The following is a 20,445-nucleotide window of genomic DNA, read 5'->3' on the forward strand; positions in this document are numbered from 1 at the left end:
TAAAATATACAACTATAGCTTTTTATAAAAGACAAATTCTACGTTCGAATAGGCTGTTAAACAGTCTTCTTTTTCCTTTTTGTCTTGAACGCAAAGGAAAAAAATTGTTAATGATAACCGTAACAACGGCGAATAAATTAATGGGCTGATTAGTTTAATTAGTATGTCTACTATGGCAAACCGTTAGAAAACATTGCGAAATTGATTAAGTCAACACGTCATAGGTGCCCGAAAATTTCTTCATCGACAGTGGAAAGAAATCCTTGGAAAAAAAACCTTGTTTACATCAGTGTTACGTGCACAATGACTGAAAGAAGATAGCGAGAGGGTTGAGTAATCATCACTTTAACGGGTATTTTACTTCCAAAAAGGCTAAACTTGAAGACAAGCGCTTCATTTGTGCGAAAATCCCCTTTTTGTGACGTCATGGATGCGTCAAAACCCGTATGTCCTCGGCAGCTGACGTCATACTCATCACCAGACTGCACGCTGTCTTAAGTTGTACAGATATCCCAGAAAGCCCCGCGTCGTTTTGTCACACCCTTTGATTTGTCATAAGTTGAGCGGTCGTGTTGCTGTGTCTATAGTTCCAAACTTGCTTGCTTTCATCTTCGAAAAAAGAAACTTTTTATTTGGTGGTACAACGGGGGCGTTTTCCTCGTTCTGGAATCGCACTTCTGTGCGATGGGGTGTTTTGGAAACAACATTACCGATGAGGAACAAGAAAATAATAGGAGACAGAGGAACACGAACAAAAAGATCGAAAAGCAACTGAGAGACGATAAAATTGCATACCGTGCAACCCATCGCCTTCTTCTACTGGGTAACAATTTCTCGTCGTGTATGGCTGTAGTAATGGGGTTTGAAGTTGGTTGATTTTGGTTTTGATCGAATGAGTAATAAGTGTTATTTCTAACCTCCAAGGGGCTGGAGAATCTGGAAAGAGCACGATCGTCAAACAGATGAGGATCTTACACGACGTACATGGTTTTACGGAACAGTGAGTTGTGTTCACCTATTCTGTCACAGTGTTTAGCATACAAATTATTAGGAGTGAGGAAGGCAAGCTAGCGCCGATCGAACAAGAATTATTCAGTATGGACGTCTTGTGTTAATCTGCGTCTTTGCTTCATTTCTCGTAGGGAAAAGAGGCAAAAAATAGAAGATATAAAGAAGAATATTAGGGATGCAATATTGGTAAGACTTACCTATTTACAATCTACCACCCACATTTAGCTCGTGGTTCGTTGCGATTTCACAGCTTTTTTCGATTCCTTTCGCTTCAATTTTTTGTAAAATACATTCTTCTTGTTTTTTAGACCATTACAGGGGCTATGCCGACGCTTACTCCGCCGGTAAAGTTAGCCAACCCTAATAACCAGTTTAGAATTGACTACCTCCACGAAGTGGCCACGACGCCAGACTTCGACTATCCCCCGGTAAGGCCAGATGATATTTTGCTATAATCGTTATCTTTAGTATTTTAGTTTCCCTGTAAAAGAACGGTGAAGGCATCGAAAGTAAATCTGGCGAGATCAAGTTTTCTACGAGCGGTTTCGCTCGTAGTTTAGTACACATTTCTAATTATGGAAACCAGAAGTTTGGGCAGAGGGCAGCCGAACGCTTTGAACAAACAAATGTGTTTTCGTCTTGTGCTGCCTTTCGTAGCCCGGATTTCTGTAATTTTTCGCTATTTTTATTTTGTAGGAGTTCTATGAACACACAAAAATCTTATGGCAGGACGCGGGTGTTCTCGAATGCTTCGAACGATCGAACGAGTATCAGCTTATCGACTGTGCGCAATAGTAAGTATATTTATTATAACATCTTTGGGGCTTTTTTACATGGTCAAGACGTTGAAATACTCCATTATTGTGTCTTGTCGATGATATATGCGCTTCGCAAGCGTGTTTTCTCGCTTCGTTTGGTAGAAAATACGCTTGCTGAGGTATTTTTATAGCTTTAGTCGAGTGTTCAACGTAGCCATGGGGTTTTGGAAGATGGCAGTATGTTTACAAACTATAGCCCCGACAAAATGGCTGGAAAAGAATTATTATTCGTGGTCATAGCGCTTCTTTGATGATATTTTCTGCCACTGATGAATATTTCCCTTAAATTCCGTGTAAGCATCTTCGCTAAGGATTATTTATTTTCTAGCGGTTTTCTGAAGCGATAAAATCGTGATTTTACGTTCGAAAACCTCTGTCACGCTGTTGTGAGAACCGTTGTAAGTATGAAGCCATATGCGAACGAAGACTGTTTCCTTACTTAGCTTGTGTGTTTGTGTCCGGTACGGTTCGGTATCGCATAGTTTTTATCCATAATGGTTTTTATGCCATTAAAACAGTTGGTAAACGGTTTCGTAGCTATTCTTGGTGGCCTGGCTGTCAAATGATAAACTATAGGATAATGAAAGCCGATTTCTGATGGGATGTACTTCTGTACGCGAAGAAACATTGTGATCGCTATGCGAAATCTAGATAGAATGATACATACGCTTCCAGTTTTACGAAATACACTCCGCTGTAAATTTTTATTTAAGTTTTTAGTAAGTATTTTTTTAGTTTCCGATGGAAAAATCCAATAACTGGCGTTTGTCCGCCGCGAAACCGTGAACCATTTCCCAGCCAAGTTTATTTTGTTTTGAATTGGTTTCCATGCAAAAGCTAAGACAGCTCAAGGCCTATAGAAACTACTAGTATGGGCGAATTTAATGCTCTAGGTTTTGTTGTTGTAAAAAGAACATACACTATTGCTGGCCAAACGGCCGTTCTGCCGAGAATTAGAGCGTTGCTGAGGTACCGAATGATCTTCGCACGGACAACCCGATCGAAACATTTTGATGTCGATTTCGTTTCATCAATGGCTTCGGTATATAGCATTTCGAGCGGATCTTTGCATGCTGTGTATATAATAATTGTAAAGATGGCGTTTTGAAACCGTAAAAGTAGTCTGGCATTTTTTTTAAAAATGTAATATTTTAAAATACAATTCGAGGTGACCAGACTGGAAAAGAAGAATTTTTAACGAAAACGGATCACTGCCTTTAGGTAGGGTCACTCATATGAATCCTATTTTTAGATCAAGCACACAGACTTCAGCATATTTTAGTGGGTTTGAATGGGATGAGTTCTGGAACTGTTTGGCTTCCAAGCTGTATTTTCTGTTGCTAAAGCAGCATATGTTTGCCGAATTCAAAGCATTTACTCACCCACGAGTGAGAAACAGAGTAGGCCTTGTCAACTAACTTGCATGTAGACATCTGCATGTTTTAAGTTTTATCATCATGCAGTTTTGTTCTTTTTGTTTAGATCTATTATTCTTTTGTGTTCAATGCTTCCCCTTTCCATAAACAGAAAAAGTCTAGTTTTGAGCAAATCAATTTTTTTTTCTGTGATATTTTGTTCCAAAGACAACGTAAAATGCAAATGGTTTATACATAATTCTTGTCTTTGTAGTAAAGTTTTATGCAGCAATTTCTGCAGTGGTAGTTGCAACACTTTTGGTTAAAATCATGAATATTACTAATCTAAACTTTGCATTGGTGTACTATTAAGTTATTTTGTACTGTTAAGGTTATGTAATTTTTCACAAATTCGAAAGTGCCAAGGAGTATTTTATCGTTGCCAAAAAATATTTTGTTTTATTCTTGGCTATCCGCATGGTTTTGATTCTTCGTCTTGTTAAAAATAAGACACCTTGTGAAGTTTCTCAGCGATATTTATTAATCCACATTATATTTATACTCTGGGTACTAACAAGTATATTTATTTACTTTTGTATGTTTATTTGTTTGTTTGTTTACTATTCATCAACTAACTTTACCAACGGAAGCTGCTTTGTAAAGCGGCACCTTCTGTAGATGAAACCTCCAGATCTCATAAGTAATACTGGCTATGCTGCTTTTAAAATAAATTTGCGTTGCCTCTTGAATTTTCTATCATGGTCAAGTATTATGTGCAAATTTTATACATTCATTCCAAAGTAGTGTATTTATATTTCTTTGGCTTACAAGAATGCACATTAAGTGAAAACGTTTACCAATCACAAGTAGATAACCTATTTTTTTTTCCTTTACACAATTTGCTACAGGTTCATTTTTGCAACTCGTGTTTTGTATTTTGCGTCCAGTTGTTTTGCGTTGTCTTGATCTACTTACTTGAGTAGTAAGGAAATTTTTGTTTGGTCATTGAAAATCTGTTGCTAAGTCATATTCCTGGTCAATTTTCTTATTTAGAACAAAATTATTTCAAGTAGTGAAGTTTTTTTTGTGTTGTTTTGTAATGCTGGCTGTTAGAAAAAGACACTCAACAGAAATTTTGCCTTTGGTTTTTACACTGACCAGTGTAAATCCCCATGTCATCATAGATTTGGTGTATTGCGTTCTAAATGGCGCTGAACTTCGAGTTATTTATTGCTGATAAAGGTCAACTTGGTTACCAAATTTTTATGGTTAAAAACTGACTTTGTTGATCCATTGTGTATTTGGGGCCAGGCATTTATAAAACAAGGGTACTTTCACAAATTTTGACAGTGTTATTTTGCCATTTATCACTAGTGTAAATCAAAATTTTATTTAAAAAAAACATAAACAAAGCACGAAAAAAATGACTGCAACTTCATCTCTAGTCAATAAACTTTATAATCAAGTCATGGAGAAAGAATCCATGTAGTGGAAAGCATGGTACACTAACTTCTTTTATTAGTTTTCGTACATTCACATTCCTGCTTTGCATCCTGAAGTGAATGCATGAAATTGAACTGGTGTTCCCTGGTCCTTCATGGGCGTAGACTTCCTATTGTTTGACGAGAATTAACTACTGTAAAATTAAGTTTAACGCCCAGGGGCAATTGTCAAATTTGTGTACCTTGAGGAAGGGTGTTCATTCAGGACTAGTGCTGCAATGATAAACTGGTGCACCAGTGAACCGAAATATATTTTGTCAAGATACAAATATTGATATTTGAACAAAGTATCGCATATATCTTGTATTATAAATATCTTGTATTTTTTGAGATGTGTCACAAACATTGTGCATCCGTAGTTCCAATAAGTAATATGTAGTTGTCAGCTGATGCCCACAAGCAAAAACATGCAGTTCATGAGAACTCTACTTTTCAAAAATGTTTTCCCTGCTGATAAAGGTGGAAAACTGATTTGGAACCACAGTTCAGTAAAAAAAAACGTCACTTGTCAGTTGTATGTAATGATGTTTGGTATCGTGGCACTTGTATCAAGATATGTATTGTATCGTGATTGATTGATCGTGAGCAAATGTATCATTGCAGTCCTAATCAGGACAGGACGTTTACCTAATTTTTGTACCTTGACATCTCTGAAATGCCCAAGCAGCAAGCCTAGAACTTGGTTAAATCTGCATTTATCAGGGCTCAAAAATACCATTTGGTAGACCTTCTTGGACAAGTACATTCTCCTGCCAGGGAACTAACCTTTCATTCTAACTTGCACGGTGGGCAAGGGCTCTGTTAAATCATCCACTGCCTAAAAGTAAACTTAGACATGCAACTGCCCGGGGCAAGCAAAATTTGAGGGCCTCTTGTCCGAAGGGCAAGCTGGAATTCAAGTTTTTTTCTAGCCCTGTTTATGGATTAAATAACAAAAGTAAGATTCAAGCACCGTAAAGGGCAATTTTTCGAACAAGAGGAGCTTATATTCTTAAATGGAATGATTGTAGTATAAATAGACTGGCTCATATGAACGTCGGACCTGGAGACCTTTAGACTCCAGACCTCAAATAAATGCTGGTATCTCAAAAAAGCACTAGAGGTGTCTGTTTTGAAAATGTCAACCTTGCGGACCAGCATTTTTTCTTAACCTGGCATTTATTTAGGAATTGAGTTGAGACAAACTGGTAAGTAGAGCTTTATATTATGTCAGCTAATATCCACATTTAGCTAAATTATAACCATCATGACTTGTATAACATTTTGTTTTGATATTGACTGGTGTCGTGGGCATCAGACGTTAAAATACACTGGACTGTATTAAGCCCACTCCATATCTCAGACAGAAAAATCCTTCCAAAAATAGGTGTTCCGACCCATATAACAAAAAGAGCAATAAAATTTCTTCTGAAGTTACCATTATTGTTTGAGTCATTTTGTAATTTAGTTTTGATGTTTACTGGATTGTTGTAGATCATGTTTTAGTTTCGCATTATTATGTTTGAAGAGTTTTACATTGCAGTATTTTTATGTGTGTTTTAAAATTCTGAGACACTTTATTCCCTTCCAAATATAAACCAGAATATTTTTGAAACGTAAATTCCTTCCAATAACTGTAGGCGCCCCGAAAATAAAGTCCGCCACAAAAAGACTTTAAATTAAATAAATAAATAACCAAGGGCTATTATTATCTGAATTTTATATGGTATCGCGGGAAAAAGTATTACAGAACTATTTATTCTATGATTTATTCATGTAAGGGTAATTCTTACAAAAGAACATACAGACCTGTTATGATGGTAATTCCCAAGGAAAATAGTAAGATGAGAAACTATGGCCTTGCAATAATTTATATGAAGGGAAAGTTCATTCAGAGACAAATGAGATTGACTGATATAGTCAAGATTAAATATTTCTCACTAAATTAGGCTGCTCAAAGCATTTGATTTGTTGGAAAACAGCTTAAAGAACAGTGAGGAAAAAAGTGCGAGGTCTTTGGGGAGAGGAGAAGAGAGAATTCCTAATCTTTGACCTCGAACACTGTCCTGCCAAAATAGCAAAATTTCATTCAACTTATTTCCACTTTATTTTGCCAAATGCCACCAAATATAGTTGGATAAAAAGTTTGTAAAGAGCAAAGCAGAACCAGTAGTTTTGAGATAAAGTGCAGGATTGCAATGATTTACCGTAAAGTTCCGTGTATAAGCCGCACCCGTAGATAAGCCGCACACCCCATTTGGAAGCTCAAATTTTGAAAAAAAAATATACAGACCATAAATTTTGAAGTTCAAGTGAAGTTCTATTGGTAAACAATCAAGGGCACACAAGCACAGTTTCGAGACACTGACGCGGTGGTTGTTGCAATGTTTAATATAAATTAAGTCTTACGAAAGCTAAATTTCACTTGTCATACCTCCTTTTTAGTTTGAGTTCACAATATCTTAAACTTGGATGCCCTCTTGATATCATTTTTTCGAGATTATCACTTCTAAACACTCCTGAAACACTTGTAATTCGTTCGAATCGTTCGCGAATGATGAATGCTTAGTAGCCAAGCTCTGTATTGTAGTCTGGGCATTAAAAACAAACAAGGCGGCATTTTCTGCAGAAAAAACCACGTTTTTATTTCAAGATTCTTGGAAACTGCTACCCGCAACAGGATAAAAACTTCATGCAGAATAAGAGTTTGTTAATCCAGCAGATGTATTTGCTGTGAAGGTCAATAAAAAACGGAAGCGGTCGGCCATTTGCCTTGTGAGTATTTGCGTTTATCTTGGTGCCTTTTCGCACGCGGCGGAAATACATGCTTCGAAGTGACTGGCAGGCTTACTGCAAACAGCTTTGCAGAGGAACTAAAAGGTAGTGAACAACAACAAAGTTTTCAGTTTGTTATATGTTTATTCAACGATGTCTTGAGAAGTTTCTTTATGAATATTGATTAGGCCTTGAGAACTCCACCAGAGATGTTTCCGTAGATAAGCCGCACCCCCGATTTTTGACTTGAATTTAGAGGAAAAAGGTGCGGCTTATACACGGAACTTTACGGTAGATAGATTTCCATTTTGACTCGATTAAACGCCTTGGCGTGTAATAAATTTTTAGCGTTTCTGATGCGGCATTTATTCAAGATGACTTTTATATCAAAATCATATTTCTTAAATCACTGACAACAATTTTGGTAAATTATTTGTAAATATTATGTCAAACAGGAACAAGTTTAATGTCTCGTTATTTTGCTGAGACTTTGCAAGGATGGTGTAGATTACGGAGTTGTGTCATACTACAGATTTTAGTTTCGCAGATTTAAGAAATTGGGCTGATTTTCGTCCTCTCAATTCAGATCAGGCAAAGAAAATCAGGCCAAAGAGTTGCGGCATGTAAATTTGTTTGAAACAATTCAGGCCCACAAATCGTAGCGTGTAAACCAGCCTTAAGTGGAAGCCTATGATGCACTTCCTTGGTTTCTAATATGTGTAAGCTAGATTCTTGCCAGTTTACGAGAGAGCTGCAAAAAGTATAAATTTTATCAAAACAAGTTGCGAAAAAAATGAAGGCTATTAGCGACTCCTAACAGCTAACAGACAGGGTTTCCAATCAACACAATATCATGACCTCAAAATCACATTGAAAATGACATGGTTTCAAAGTGTTTACATTCAACTTATCTATTAACTGTTTTCCAAGTGTTTTCAATTGTGATTGTATAAGCAAGCGCTGTACTCTGTGCGACGTTCACTTTGTTTACTCTTTGCAAGCCAGTCAATTTCACACCAAAATACATATAATCATTTTTAAATGGATGCAGTTTTGCTGCTTTTGACCATTTACATGGCCAATGAAACTATCGTTTTCAGAATGACCCGGTTTCAGTGGTTGTCTTGATTGGCGCAGTGCAAGCAGTTATGCCTTTTGTTTACAACGCTATAAATTTGAGCCCGATGTATCAAATACCTTTTCTGTGACGCAGGTTTGAAAACTTGATATTTAACAAAGAATGGATGGGCTCATTGGCGCTGAAAATTTTTCAGTTTTTGAATGCATATGTCTCCTTAAATATTGCACACAAAGAGCTGAAAATATTGCCAATAATTAAGTTTCACAAGCTCTTTAAACATCTGGAGGCACTTTGTATATAGCATGATGCCTTCTCAATGCGGAGTCATATGTAAACAATGACATCAGTAAAAGTCGCCCTATAACAAATTCTTGAGGCAGACATTATGATTTGTCAGCCAGCAGTTGGCTTACTTGTTAAGGTCAATTTACCTGTTGCAATTTGTCAGCCTTGCTTTATTGGCATTGCCCAGTTTATGAAATTGTTGCACTTAAACAGAGTTTAAAAATTAAACCAAAGTTATCTGCACACTCAAATTTGGGCCAAATCAAAGTGAATAAAATAGTTAGTATTGGTCTTAAAATGTTGAGGTATGGTCATTGTACTTAAAAAGGGAGTTTGGTAGCATGCTCCCCCCCCCTCCCTTTCTTATTTTGAGACTCACCAGCCTACATTGTGTGTAGATTTCTGTTTAAACTGGGTTTGTTCTTCTTCCAAAACACCATGGTGCATGATGAGGTGGCATTGTTTAATTTTTGTTTTCCTTTTCCAGCTTTTTGGACAGGGTGGACACAGTCAAGCAGGCTGACTACTTGCCAGTGGAACAGGTAAAGCGTTGTGAACCTCAAGATTTTACAGTCGTGCCAAGCGAAGTGTACCTTACTAGAGTACATTAATGAATTGATTATATGAAATTTGAATCCATTAGTCAATGTCAAGAAAGCAAACCTGCCAATCAATGTTTGAATCAAAATTTAGTTTTCGATCTCATATGCCTGATTTGAAACAAAGAGAAGGTGAAAATTTGAATTTGTCTTTCTATTTGTTTCATCTAATAATAAGTGTAAAAACGTATGGTCTGTGATCAGAAAGTAAATTTTATTCGAACATTGATCGGCACTATGTATTCTTGAAATTGACAAACAGATTCAAATTTCAAATAATCAATTTGTTAAATAAATGTCCTCTTATCTGGGGGCATGCTTCACTTGGCACACCTGTAATAGTGACCCTGCAAGAATATCAACTGTCTGAAAGGATCGAAAAACCTCAATAAGGGAAGCAATGGTTAATAACCCACTGTTGATGTATGATTAAAGCAGTCAAGAGGGCCAGCAACTAAAATCAACCAATCAAAATGCTTAATTATTGCCAGTTCAATATTTCCTAAATTAATATTGGCTCGGTCAAAGTTTCTACAACTTTTTAATGTAATAAAACTGTTTTTAACCAAGCATGCTCGGGATTGGCACTATAATTATCTTCTCTAGATGAACTTCACTTCACTCAGTCTGAACTTTTAAGACGTGTCTAGGGGCAATAATTCTCCCAGTATGACCCTCGTTCTTGGTTAATAAGATACAGTATGATAACAATTTTTCAACAAAAAGAACTTTTCTAGAGCATTTCATGGTAGCCATGTTGTGTTCCATAACAGTAGGAAATGCTTGTGAATAGAACTCAGTTCATAAAAAATTAATAGAAAAATTTGGGAACACCAACTTGACTGCTGTAAATGAGAGTACAAAGGAATTGGCAATCTGGGACATAAAACATCCAATTAAATACATTTGTACCATTCTAGTTACAAATGTGTGTATGTTTTGATGTTCACTTGCTTGCCCTCTACATGCTCATTAAAGTTCTGAAAATAACAAGCCTAGACCGGTGGAAACCCAAAAGTTATGATCTTGTAATTTTGCTGCCACAGTGGCTCAGACCCCAGAGCTCATTACCTTGACTCCTTCCTTAAATGACCCTGGGCAGGGTACCTGAGATTCAACCCGAACATTTTCACCCTGAGGACATTGTTCTATAGATATTGTACAGTTAATCAAATTGGTTGTTAGGGGGCTTTCATTTATTAGTGTATGGGAGGGGGGTGGCAAGATTGTGAGGGGGGGGTTACATTATTTTGGGAAGCTTAGTAGGGGGGGGGGGGTTACAGCAAATTATGGAAAAAAAAATAAAAAAAAATAAAAAAAGCTTTGGGTGAATAACTGAAGGGATGTGACATTTTTCCTACCTAGGGGCAGCTGGGTAGCATTTGGAAGAAACTTCTAGTGATTTTGCCTACCTCCCCCCAATGCACTTATTTGCACACAAAAATTGAAAACCAAGGAACAAGTCAGAGACACTACATGAATCTCTGCAAAATAATGTCGTCAGTATAGTCTTTTTTGGAGGGAGGGGGGGGGGGTGGAGTTGAAAGTCAGAAATTTGGTCTTCTGAGGAAAAATCAGACTAGAAACTAGAAGAGAATTGGATGTTAAAAAGAACAATAAAGATATTGAAACCCTAAATGCTTCCCCAGGCCTGTACACGGGTGTTGCAAACCACTGACAATGCATTTTTGTTTAACCCTTATAGTTGCATTTTATGTATCTTATTATCTTATTATTATTATTATTATTATTATTATTATTATTATTATTATTATTATTATTATTATTATTATTATTATTATTAAATTTTGCTTTACACAAATTGTTTCCTCCAGGATCTGCTCAGATGTCGTGTACTGACATCAGGAATCATTGAAACAAGATTTCAGGTTGACAAAGTGAAGTTCCAGTAAGTGCTATTTTGTTCTGTTCTGGTTTAATTATTTTTTACTTTGTCAGTGTAATGTGACTTGTACCTTCCTTCAGTGTGGTGGTTTTATTTTACACCTTGGGCCATATATTGCAAGGCAAGAAAGACACTTATGTCTAACAAAAACCTCCCATATAAAATAATAAAAAACATTTGTATTTTATAGTATTTACCTATATGTAGTTGAGAGTGATACTCACACAACAGGAGCTTCAAAATTCCCTGCTGTGACAAAAGAATTGCACTGTTTGCACACAGTCAAAAATGAAAATATGTTGGCGAAGACCCGTCATTTATTATGAAATATAAAAATTTTGCTCAAAAAATAAGTCAATCCTTTGCCAGAAAAAGCAGTGGTGCAGATGATCAGCTGTATGGTAAAGAACACCGACGATTTTGTGAGGTTGTCAACTAAAGGAGTGTGTGTTTATCTTTACAGTATGTTTGATGTGGGTGGACAGAGAGATGAAAGAAGGAAATGGATACAGTGCTTTAATGGTAAGCATTAAAAATACATACATGTACTGCTAGAGATTAAAATTAATACAGTTTTGAAGAGGCTTCATGTGTGACCATCTCATGTAAGGGACTGCCTCCCGTAAGCGACCACTTTTCCACGATACAAAAATGTTCCCAGTGAGAACATTATTATAAAACAGTTGAACCCTGCTAATTCCAATACACGGATCCAGAGTTTCAGACTTCCGGTCAAAATTCAAAAGAAAAGTGAGACTCATTAAGTCAGGCTATTGTGTTTTGCGATGTTTAACAATGGTCTGACTTAATGAGTGCTCACTTTTCCTTTGAATTTGGACCGGAAGTCTGAAACTCTGGATCCATGTATTCAGTTACTTTGAATTCTCTGTTATTTCTAAAACCCATTTCCCTTGGATTTGCCCTTCAGTCATTTACTATCGGCTATTTTGAACTTCCGGTATTTCAAACTATTTTTTTTGTTTTCCTCTAACTGCTTGAAATAACGGGTTCAACTGTAGTTGAAAATTTCTTGAAGTGCCCGCCTCTCATAAGTGACAAAAACCACTTTTAGGGCTAATGCAATGAGAATAATACATAATACAAATAATAAGAATACTTCACAAGTGACCTTCCAAAGCTGTTTATATTATACAATACATATTTACATAGATAATTATATAATTTTTTTTTCTTTTATACAATTTTGCGTTCACACACACATTTTAAGGAGCGCTTGCGCTCCTAGGTGTCGCATGGTTAAATAAAGTATTGTTGTTGTTGCTGTTGTTGTTGTTGTTGTTTTAGGTTTAAGGTTCCCATAAGTACAGAAATTTCAGTAACACAATTATTTAATTAAGGAACTCAGAGACAGTGATCTGCTTTGTGAATTGTGTTTGAAAATTGTAAAAAGTTTGGTGACACTAGAGGTCAGTGCTTTCAATGAGCACCTTAGCTGCTTTGCGGGAAGCAGGGATGGCACAGTGGTGAGAGCGCTCACCTCCTACCAATGTGACCCGGGCTTGATTCAGGCCTGGTGCCATACATGGGTTGAGTTTGTTGTTAGTTCCCGCCTTGCCCCGAGGGTTTTTCTCCGGGCTCCCCAGTTTTCCTCCCTCCACAAAACCCAACATTTCCAAATTCCAGTTTGACCTGGATAGAAGACCTGCATGAAAACCAGCTAGAGCTGATGTGATTTCCTCTCTAAATATAGTAATTTATTTATTATTTCGCTCTACTTTGCTCAAAGAAGTGGCTACTTTTTTCCTAAACTGAAGTTATTGTAGAAAGAAAGTTTGAAACAGTCGGTTACTCTACTCATAACCAGCTACTTCACATATTACCTGACCAAATTATTGTGATAACAAGATGGCGCCCACTGTGCCAACGTGTACTGAGCTCACCCAACATGTGCGAAGAAGGCAAGTGTGTTGTTGTTACACTGAGGGCTAGTCACTGTCTGATGACAGACAGAGATCGTCGCAACTCTCTTTTTTTTTTTCCGATGTTACAGCTAAATTTGTGTTTCTGCAGTAGTTACAATTTGATACTAAGAGATGATAGCAGGTGAGAATGAGCCCAATTTGTTGTTATCGACCGCATCACTGTCGTACAAATCTAAAGCAGTTTACAATACTTTTCCAGGGTCCTAAAATTTGGAATTCTCTACCAGAATCGATCACTGGTTCGAGTAGCTTCTCTTCTTTTAAGAAAAATGAGTCTGAAATTGGCGAAGCTGCACATTCACAGCGAAATTACTAACTTATTGCTAACCCAAGGTGGCCTCCCCCATAAGCCTTGTGGTTTCTTGGAGGTCTCCTTGCCCTATCTTTTTAAGTTATTTTAATTTGTATGTTTAATTCTGAAGTGGCAAATAAATGATGATGATGATGATGATGATGATGAAAGATAGTTTCAAACAGTCGGTTACTCTACTCAAACCAGCTGCCTACTTCACACTTGAGGGGAACTAAGTTTTCACTTGTCTGATGTACAAAGACTTCAGTATAGATCTTTGGCTGTGTAACTAAGCAACTCTCTGTTTTCTTTGTTTTCAGATGTTACAGCAATAATATTTGTGGTTGCATGCAGTAGTTACAATTTGGTACTAAGAGAAGATCCCAGCCAGGTGAGTATGGTCAGCCCCCACACTTTGTTGCTGGTCAACAAAATGATTCCTAGCTAGCAGTATGCATGGAATATATCACGTTCTAACCTACTGTAGTTATTTAACAATTATTCCACAAGCGCGAGTTGGCTATAACAATCTCATATCCAACAAATGTGAGTGGAATAATTGTTTTATTAAAAAGCCCAAAGAATTGCAATATTTGAGCTCCCCAGCTGTTTTTTGACGCGTATTGGCTACTTTATTTGTGGTGAATGGTATATGAGCTCATATACCATTGCCTGTTAACCAATCAAAACTCAGGAATTGCAATATACCTTTGCTAGTTGTTAATAAACAGCCTATAGCTAACTCCCGTGAGTCTGTAGCACAGTGGAAGAGCATCCGACCAGAGTGCAAAAGGTCATAGGTTTGATTCCTGTTGAGAGAACTCAGGATTTATTTTGGAATGTACTATTTTGGAAATTCCTGAAAATTGGCTTGCCAAAGCTCCTGAACAATGTATCATTACTTACGAAAAACCTAATTAGAGTGACATCTTTTCTTTTCAGAACCGGTTGAAGGAATCTCTTGAATTGTTCAAAAGTATTTGGAATAACAGGTTTGTGATTCCACTATCCTTCATTTGACTGAAGCAAGACTAGCTGTTTCCACCCTTATAGTGTAATAGTCATGGTTAAAGTCTGGTCAGGATCAACGTGTTTTGTTATTATGCTTGTGGTTTGTCTTTCCAAACAAAAGTAAAGTACCGGGTATTTGGGTCCTGGCAAATTTTAAGTACACGTCATGGAAAACCTGGAAAGTCATGGAACTTTAGAATTTCATTTTCCAGGCCTGAAAAGTCATGAAAGTTAAGCGTGGGTCATGGAAAGTCATGGAAATGGTATTGATTGGACAAAATAAATTCTAAGGCAGGTTATTTTTTGTGAAGAAAAGGGTAAAAAAACGTCCCCGATATCATGATAATTTTTAAAAATTTCCAAGAAAAATGGTAAAATTTAGGTCATGAAAAAGTTTGGAAAAGTCATGGAAATTCAAAAACTCGAGAGTACAAACCCTGAAGTACAATCCGACCATGTTGCCAGGAGTAATGGTTGATGGCTATAAGTAGTATTCCATCGAGGGGGAGTAGCAATACATTTTAGCTGCTTTATGCTATAAAACCAGAGTTGAATCCCTCCATATTGTGCCTGGCCATACCTTTTGTTATTGTTGATGTTTTACTGGAGAACACAGAAAATAAACTTGTAACTTTTTTCCCCTCACCAGATGGCTGAGAACAATCTCAGTAATATTGTTTCTCAACAAGCAAGACTTGTTAAAAGAAAAGGTGCGGGCTGGCAAGTCCAAGATTGAGGACTATTTCCCGGACTTTGCTCGTTACAGAACTCCTCCAGATGGTGAGCACAGTAGTATTGTTTGTTTTGTAGCAACCAATTTCCTAAAGAATAACTTGTTATAAATGAAACTCCATGTTATGTTTTTTTTTTTTTTTAATTTTATGGTGGCAGTGCCACAGTTATCAGTGACATTTTACTGTTAGTAGTCTTTCCATAACTACACCATTCTACATGTAACTTACCATAAGTCATTGCAATATAGAGAAAAAAGAAATGGAAAAGGGTGTCAGCAGGAAGGAATGTAATCCTCATGTAAAGCTGATCCCCTAGAGAACAAAATAATAATATAGTGGGGTGTAAATCCAGGATAACCAGAAATTTCTGCAAGTTTTTAGTTAAATGGTAAGCACCCCTGACTGCTAAGTTTGTCATCCTGGGCTCTCACTGATGACTTTATCTTTCTTTTGTTTCCTATAGCCACGGCAGAGCCTGGGGATGAGGAATCAGTGACAAGAGCTAAATATTTTATTCGTGATGAATTCCTTGTAAGTAAAGCATTGCTGTATTGTTTTGTTAGATATCTTGATTATGAAGCTGTCCTGGAAAACCCTAAATCTGGTTTTAACCGAGTCAAAATAAAAGTTGTGAATGTTGTTTTACTTGTGAGTTAAAGTGTATGAAACTCTCAGTGAGTTCAAGAAGAACTGTGAAAAAACTGTGAAACTTAAATGGAACATACATGTAGCTGCTTGTTGTATTATTCACAATTCCAGAGTTAAAGAGCGGAGATTTTTTATTTGAGCCATTGTACATTAGCATCCCCACCCTCCCCACCCTTGTACAATGTACTAGTAGTTGGATAAATTTTAAGCAGAAGAAATAATTATGTTTCACTTTGGAGTGGTCAAAAGTCCAGCATGATGTGTTGTGTGACTTTATGTTTGAATCTTTACGTTTATATCAAAGTTATTCCCTTCCCTGGTTTGCATTTGCTTGGCTCACTTGTTTATTTGTGTGATGGTATTCTGCTAATGTGAAGATTAAAAAAGCTTGAAAGTAATCTAAAAATAGACGAGAGCGAGAGCACAAGCCTATATCTTCATGTTGGTTTATGATCTTGTAATCATCTCTTCACTTCCTAATGGATTCCTGTCGTCTATTAATGTTTTCAAGACAGCATTAATTTTTTAAGTTCATTGTCAATGTCAAGTGCGATGGCTATTTATGAATATGTTTATGGGGCGTGAAGAATGAAGTGAAGTATTTAAACATTAATAGAGGTATAATGCGTTCCTAAAAAAGAAAACAAATTATTTTCAAAATACTTCACTACATTCTTCATGCTCTATTATAAAATCACATTCATAAATAGCCATCACACTTGACATTGATACTGAACTTGAAAATGCTGGCATGAAGACAGGGAAATGTTGTTCTCTACTAAGATCGTCACGGAGTTTTTTTATGATATTAAATTTTGTCAAATATTTGATATGAAACTAAATGTTTGCAAAGAAACTAATTCTATAATTTTTAATGACAAAACCATAGCTTGATTGCAGCCAAATGTGTCTCCCGGACGTTATAATTTAAAGTTACAAGCAAGCAAGACTATCTTTGAAAACTGTTCAGCCCAACAGTATTTCAAAAACCTATATTGCAACTCGTTTCAATCTTCGTTACCTTTGGCCATCCGTACCTTCTTTTGTATTTGCTGTGTTATTGAAATGTTCCTTCAATGTTTTAAGCGGTTATTTTTATATTTCACCGAATTTGATGGTTCCCATGCCTAAATTTGGCTAAAATCTGTGGCACAGTCCCTTTTAAGTATAACTTGGATTTGATGGTAATTTGTAATTGTTAACTTTTCTTTTTGCAGCGAATCAGCACAGCCACCGGAGATGGTAAACACTACTGTTATCCACACTTCACATGCGCAGTAGATACGGAGAACATTCGACGGGTGTTCAACGACTGCCGAGACATAATCCAGCGAATGCATCTTCGCCAGTATGAGCTTCTGTGATGGGTTCCCTCTTCTCCCTCCCCAACTTTTCATCCAGCCTTCTGAACAGCCCTTACCCAAGGCTGCCTGCCATGTGCTGTTATATGACACTAACATTCAGCTGTTTTATTCCGTTATGGGATGGGGGATAGATACAAAGGGGCGTCGGTCGGACCAGCGATGAAATTATGTCAGATACCAGCCTTGTAAAGTAGTGTACAAAAATGCCGTGGAATAATGTAGTCTTTAGTTTTCTGTGGCCTTTCACAGGACTTTGTCAGTCAGTCAGTTAGCTGTAATGTTCTGGGCCGAGAAAAGGAGAATTTTGTTGGGGGTGGGGGACGGGGGATTTTGCGCGTGGTCTGTCTCCGCATTGCGTTCTTTGATTCTTTTTCTCTGTGAAACTACAAACTTTATCCTAGAAGTTGAATTTCTTATCACGAGTTCCCCTGTCTTTCGGAGCTGGGAACTTGAGCACTAAAATTTGCTAGTTCTTGAAAATATCAGAAGTGTGCAGGCAAAGAAAAAGTGTTTTTAAGGTTGTTGACGGATTTCAGTGTACAAAAAAATTCTTTTATTGTCTCTTAGAACACAACGGCATGAGCTGAGGAAATTTCAGTCTTTCTTTTTAAGAAGTGTGAAACTCTTAAGAAATTTTCTTTCTTCTCTATGGTATCCGGTGGCCAAGTAAATTAAAAATATCCCCAAATTAGAAGTTATTTGTTATTTCTGAAATGAATGCATCAAAGGCTTTTTTTCAAGTTCTTGTTTGAAAGAAGCCAGCGGCATTTCATTTGAGTAAACCGGGTAACCACGCCTTTTCTTTGTTTGCAGACATCCCATAATATCACTATCAAATCTGAATATTGTCCTTTTGAAGTGTGAATAAGTACATATAATAATTTAGATTTATATTATGAACATGGAAAGGCTTTTTAACTCACCCTTATTGGAAGGAAAACAATAGTCTAGGTGGCCAGAATTATAACGTGACTGTAATTGTAATATTTGCCTCCTCCACAGTTCTAAACTCCCCGATTTCCATGTTTCGTTGATTGAAAACTATTCTGTTGCTTCTAGTTGCAAAAGCAGAAGCGAAGAAAGATAAAAAAAACAGAGAGACAAGTTATTAAGGCCTGGGGAGTTTTTTTTAAAAAGGAACCTGTCTCTTTGCTCTTAATTATCACATGATGCTGTACAGTAAATATGTTCCTTGTTGGTGTTTGTGCCCCGTGAAAAAAATTGTATGTAGATTAGTTAATGTAGATTTAGTAGGCGATAGAGCAGCTCTGTCCCATTTCCCTTCTAATCATCGTTTTCTCTCCCCCCTTCCCCCCAAGAACTTGTTTTGTTCAGAAAAATTAGCTTGCAGAAATATGCTGCAATCTTCAACATATTGTATATTGAACCGGTCCGAGAAAAAAAAGAGAACACAGATCTTAATTTTTTGTGACATGCAAGATTGTATGTGTCAAGTCATGTCATGTGAGTCCGTGTGTTTGTTTGTCGTTTGTTCATTTGTATGTATGATTTAGTCTGCCTTGGTAGATCTAGTGGCTATCCCAGAATGCGAACAAAAAAGAAACCTCTTGGATCTGCTTTCAGAAGTATGACCCAAAACTTCCCAAATCAGTGATTAAGACAGTTGATATCAGAGTAACTATGTAGACGAGCTTTAAGCCGGAGCTGTCATATTAAGTTTTATGTCAAAATAAACTATTACTCAATAGTTCGTGTACAGTCAGAAAACGTGTCGTCTTTGTGTCGTTTATAGTTAAGCGAATGCGTGTTTGGGAATAACGCGTGCATCCTGAGCGCGTTTCTATTTCCCCCGGATCAGGTCGCTATGCTCGAACTCGCGTACACTAAGTTGATAAGGGGAAAGTCCTTGTTCTAAAAGCGCGTTGGGTAGATGGGTAAAAGGTGAAAAGCGAGATACGGTGGATCTGGAGAGATACGATGGATGTGTATTATTGTAAATTCTGCGTTCTTAAAGCGATTGTAGAAGTTCGTGGACTTCAGTGCATGCGAGTGTTGAACTTGTAGGTGAAGCGACCAGCATTCCTTCGCTCGAGATGCTTTTGGGCAATTTTTCTGGGCACAATTTTTTCCAACTTCAAGTTGGGCGAAAAGATTTGCTTGGCTTATTCCTCTCTTTTAGCCGGTGTCCTGCTTAGCGGAGTTTTCTCTGTTTTTACTGTCCAAGTACTTTTTAACATTTCAAGTGGTATTGAACCATAGAAATGTGTCCGCTATTGCAATGACTGATTAACTTCCAGAGGAACTTGAATTTTTTATGACACCAAATTGCCTGAAAAAGTGTGTTGCGTTACCTTTGGAACTTTGGGTGGCGTTTTCCTCCACGCAGAATGTCCGGCTACAACAGGAATAGCGGCGTGCACATCAACCTACGCGCGCGTGTAAATGATCCTAATTAAGTCGTGTCGCAGGCCTGTCGTAAGTTTGTTGCATGCGAGAAAGTCGTACCGTGTAAATCGGCCCTTCAATACGTTTTACTTTTTTCTGATGAGCTGAAATTCATTTTAAAATTCAGCCTTGCTAGATTTTCCTTCTAGTAAATAGTGACAGCGACGTCGTCAGCAAAAGATAGAGCGACCATTGCTGGCGTCTTGTTCAAACAAATAAAGCATTCTAATGTTTCAAAATTTGAAAGCATAGTATGCTTTTGTATTATTATTTTTTTTCAATAAAGGACCATCTTTTGCAGTATAAACGCACTCCGAATCGTTGTAACTTGATAAAGTCTAGTGTAACATCTTTTTGGTATTTTGACAACATTGTGAAGCGTTCCATCTTTATAACGTGAACAATTAAAATTTCAGGATGTCGCATGCAGGATGGTTAGAGTTTCTGCCTGTGTAGTTTGTTCTATCAATTCTGCCTTCTGCAATACGTAGATTTTGATCGGACAAATCGAACGTCGCATCAGAAACTTGTCAACAAGGCTATGTATAAAAATTGAATCGTGAGACGCTCTCCCGTGAAAGAGTATAGCTAACTGTCGTGGGTCGTGGGTCGTGGGTGTGGGTAAAGTCGTGGGTGTGGGTAAAAGTCGTGGGTAAACAAAAAATAAAAAAAAATAAAAATAAAAAAAATTGAAATTGAAAAATCGCTTTGTGTACTTTGGAAATAGAATTGGTAC

General features: G+C 37.1%; 1 protein-coding gene across 1 annotated transcript; it reads left to right on the plus strand.

Annotated features, from left to right (window-relative positions):
* The first annotated feature begins 542 nt into the window (after window positions 1-542).
* Window positions 543-19,031, plus strand: LOC144649568 (guanine nucleotide-binding protein G(s) subunit alpha-like). Its single transcript, XM_078509079.1, has 13 exons — window positions 543-823; window positions 925-1,000; window positions 1,143-1,197; window positions 1,320-1,439; window positions 1,708-1,805; window positions 9,294-9,348; window positions 11,241-11,314; window positions 11,775-11,833; window positions 13,867-13,937; window positions 14,489-14,538; window positions 15,207-15,337; window positions 15,755-15,822; window positions 17,157-19,031. The coding sequence occupies exons 1-13, from the start codon at window positions 685-687 to the stop codon at window positions 17,301-17,303; spliced, it is 1,143 nt and encodes a 380-aa protein (XP_078365205.1). The 5' UTR covers window positions 543-684; the 3' UTR covers window positions 17,304-19,031.
* The last annotated feature ends 1,414 nt before the right edge of the window (window positions 19,032-20,445 follow it).

Source organism: Oculina patagonica, chromosome 4 (genome assembly GCF_052425735.1).
Source record: "Oculina patagonica isolate OP01 chromosome 4, crgOcupat, whole genome shotgun sequence".
Lineage (NCBI taxonomy): Eukaryota > Metazoa > Cnidaria > Anthozoa > Scleractinia > Oculinidae > Oculina > Oculina patagonica.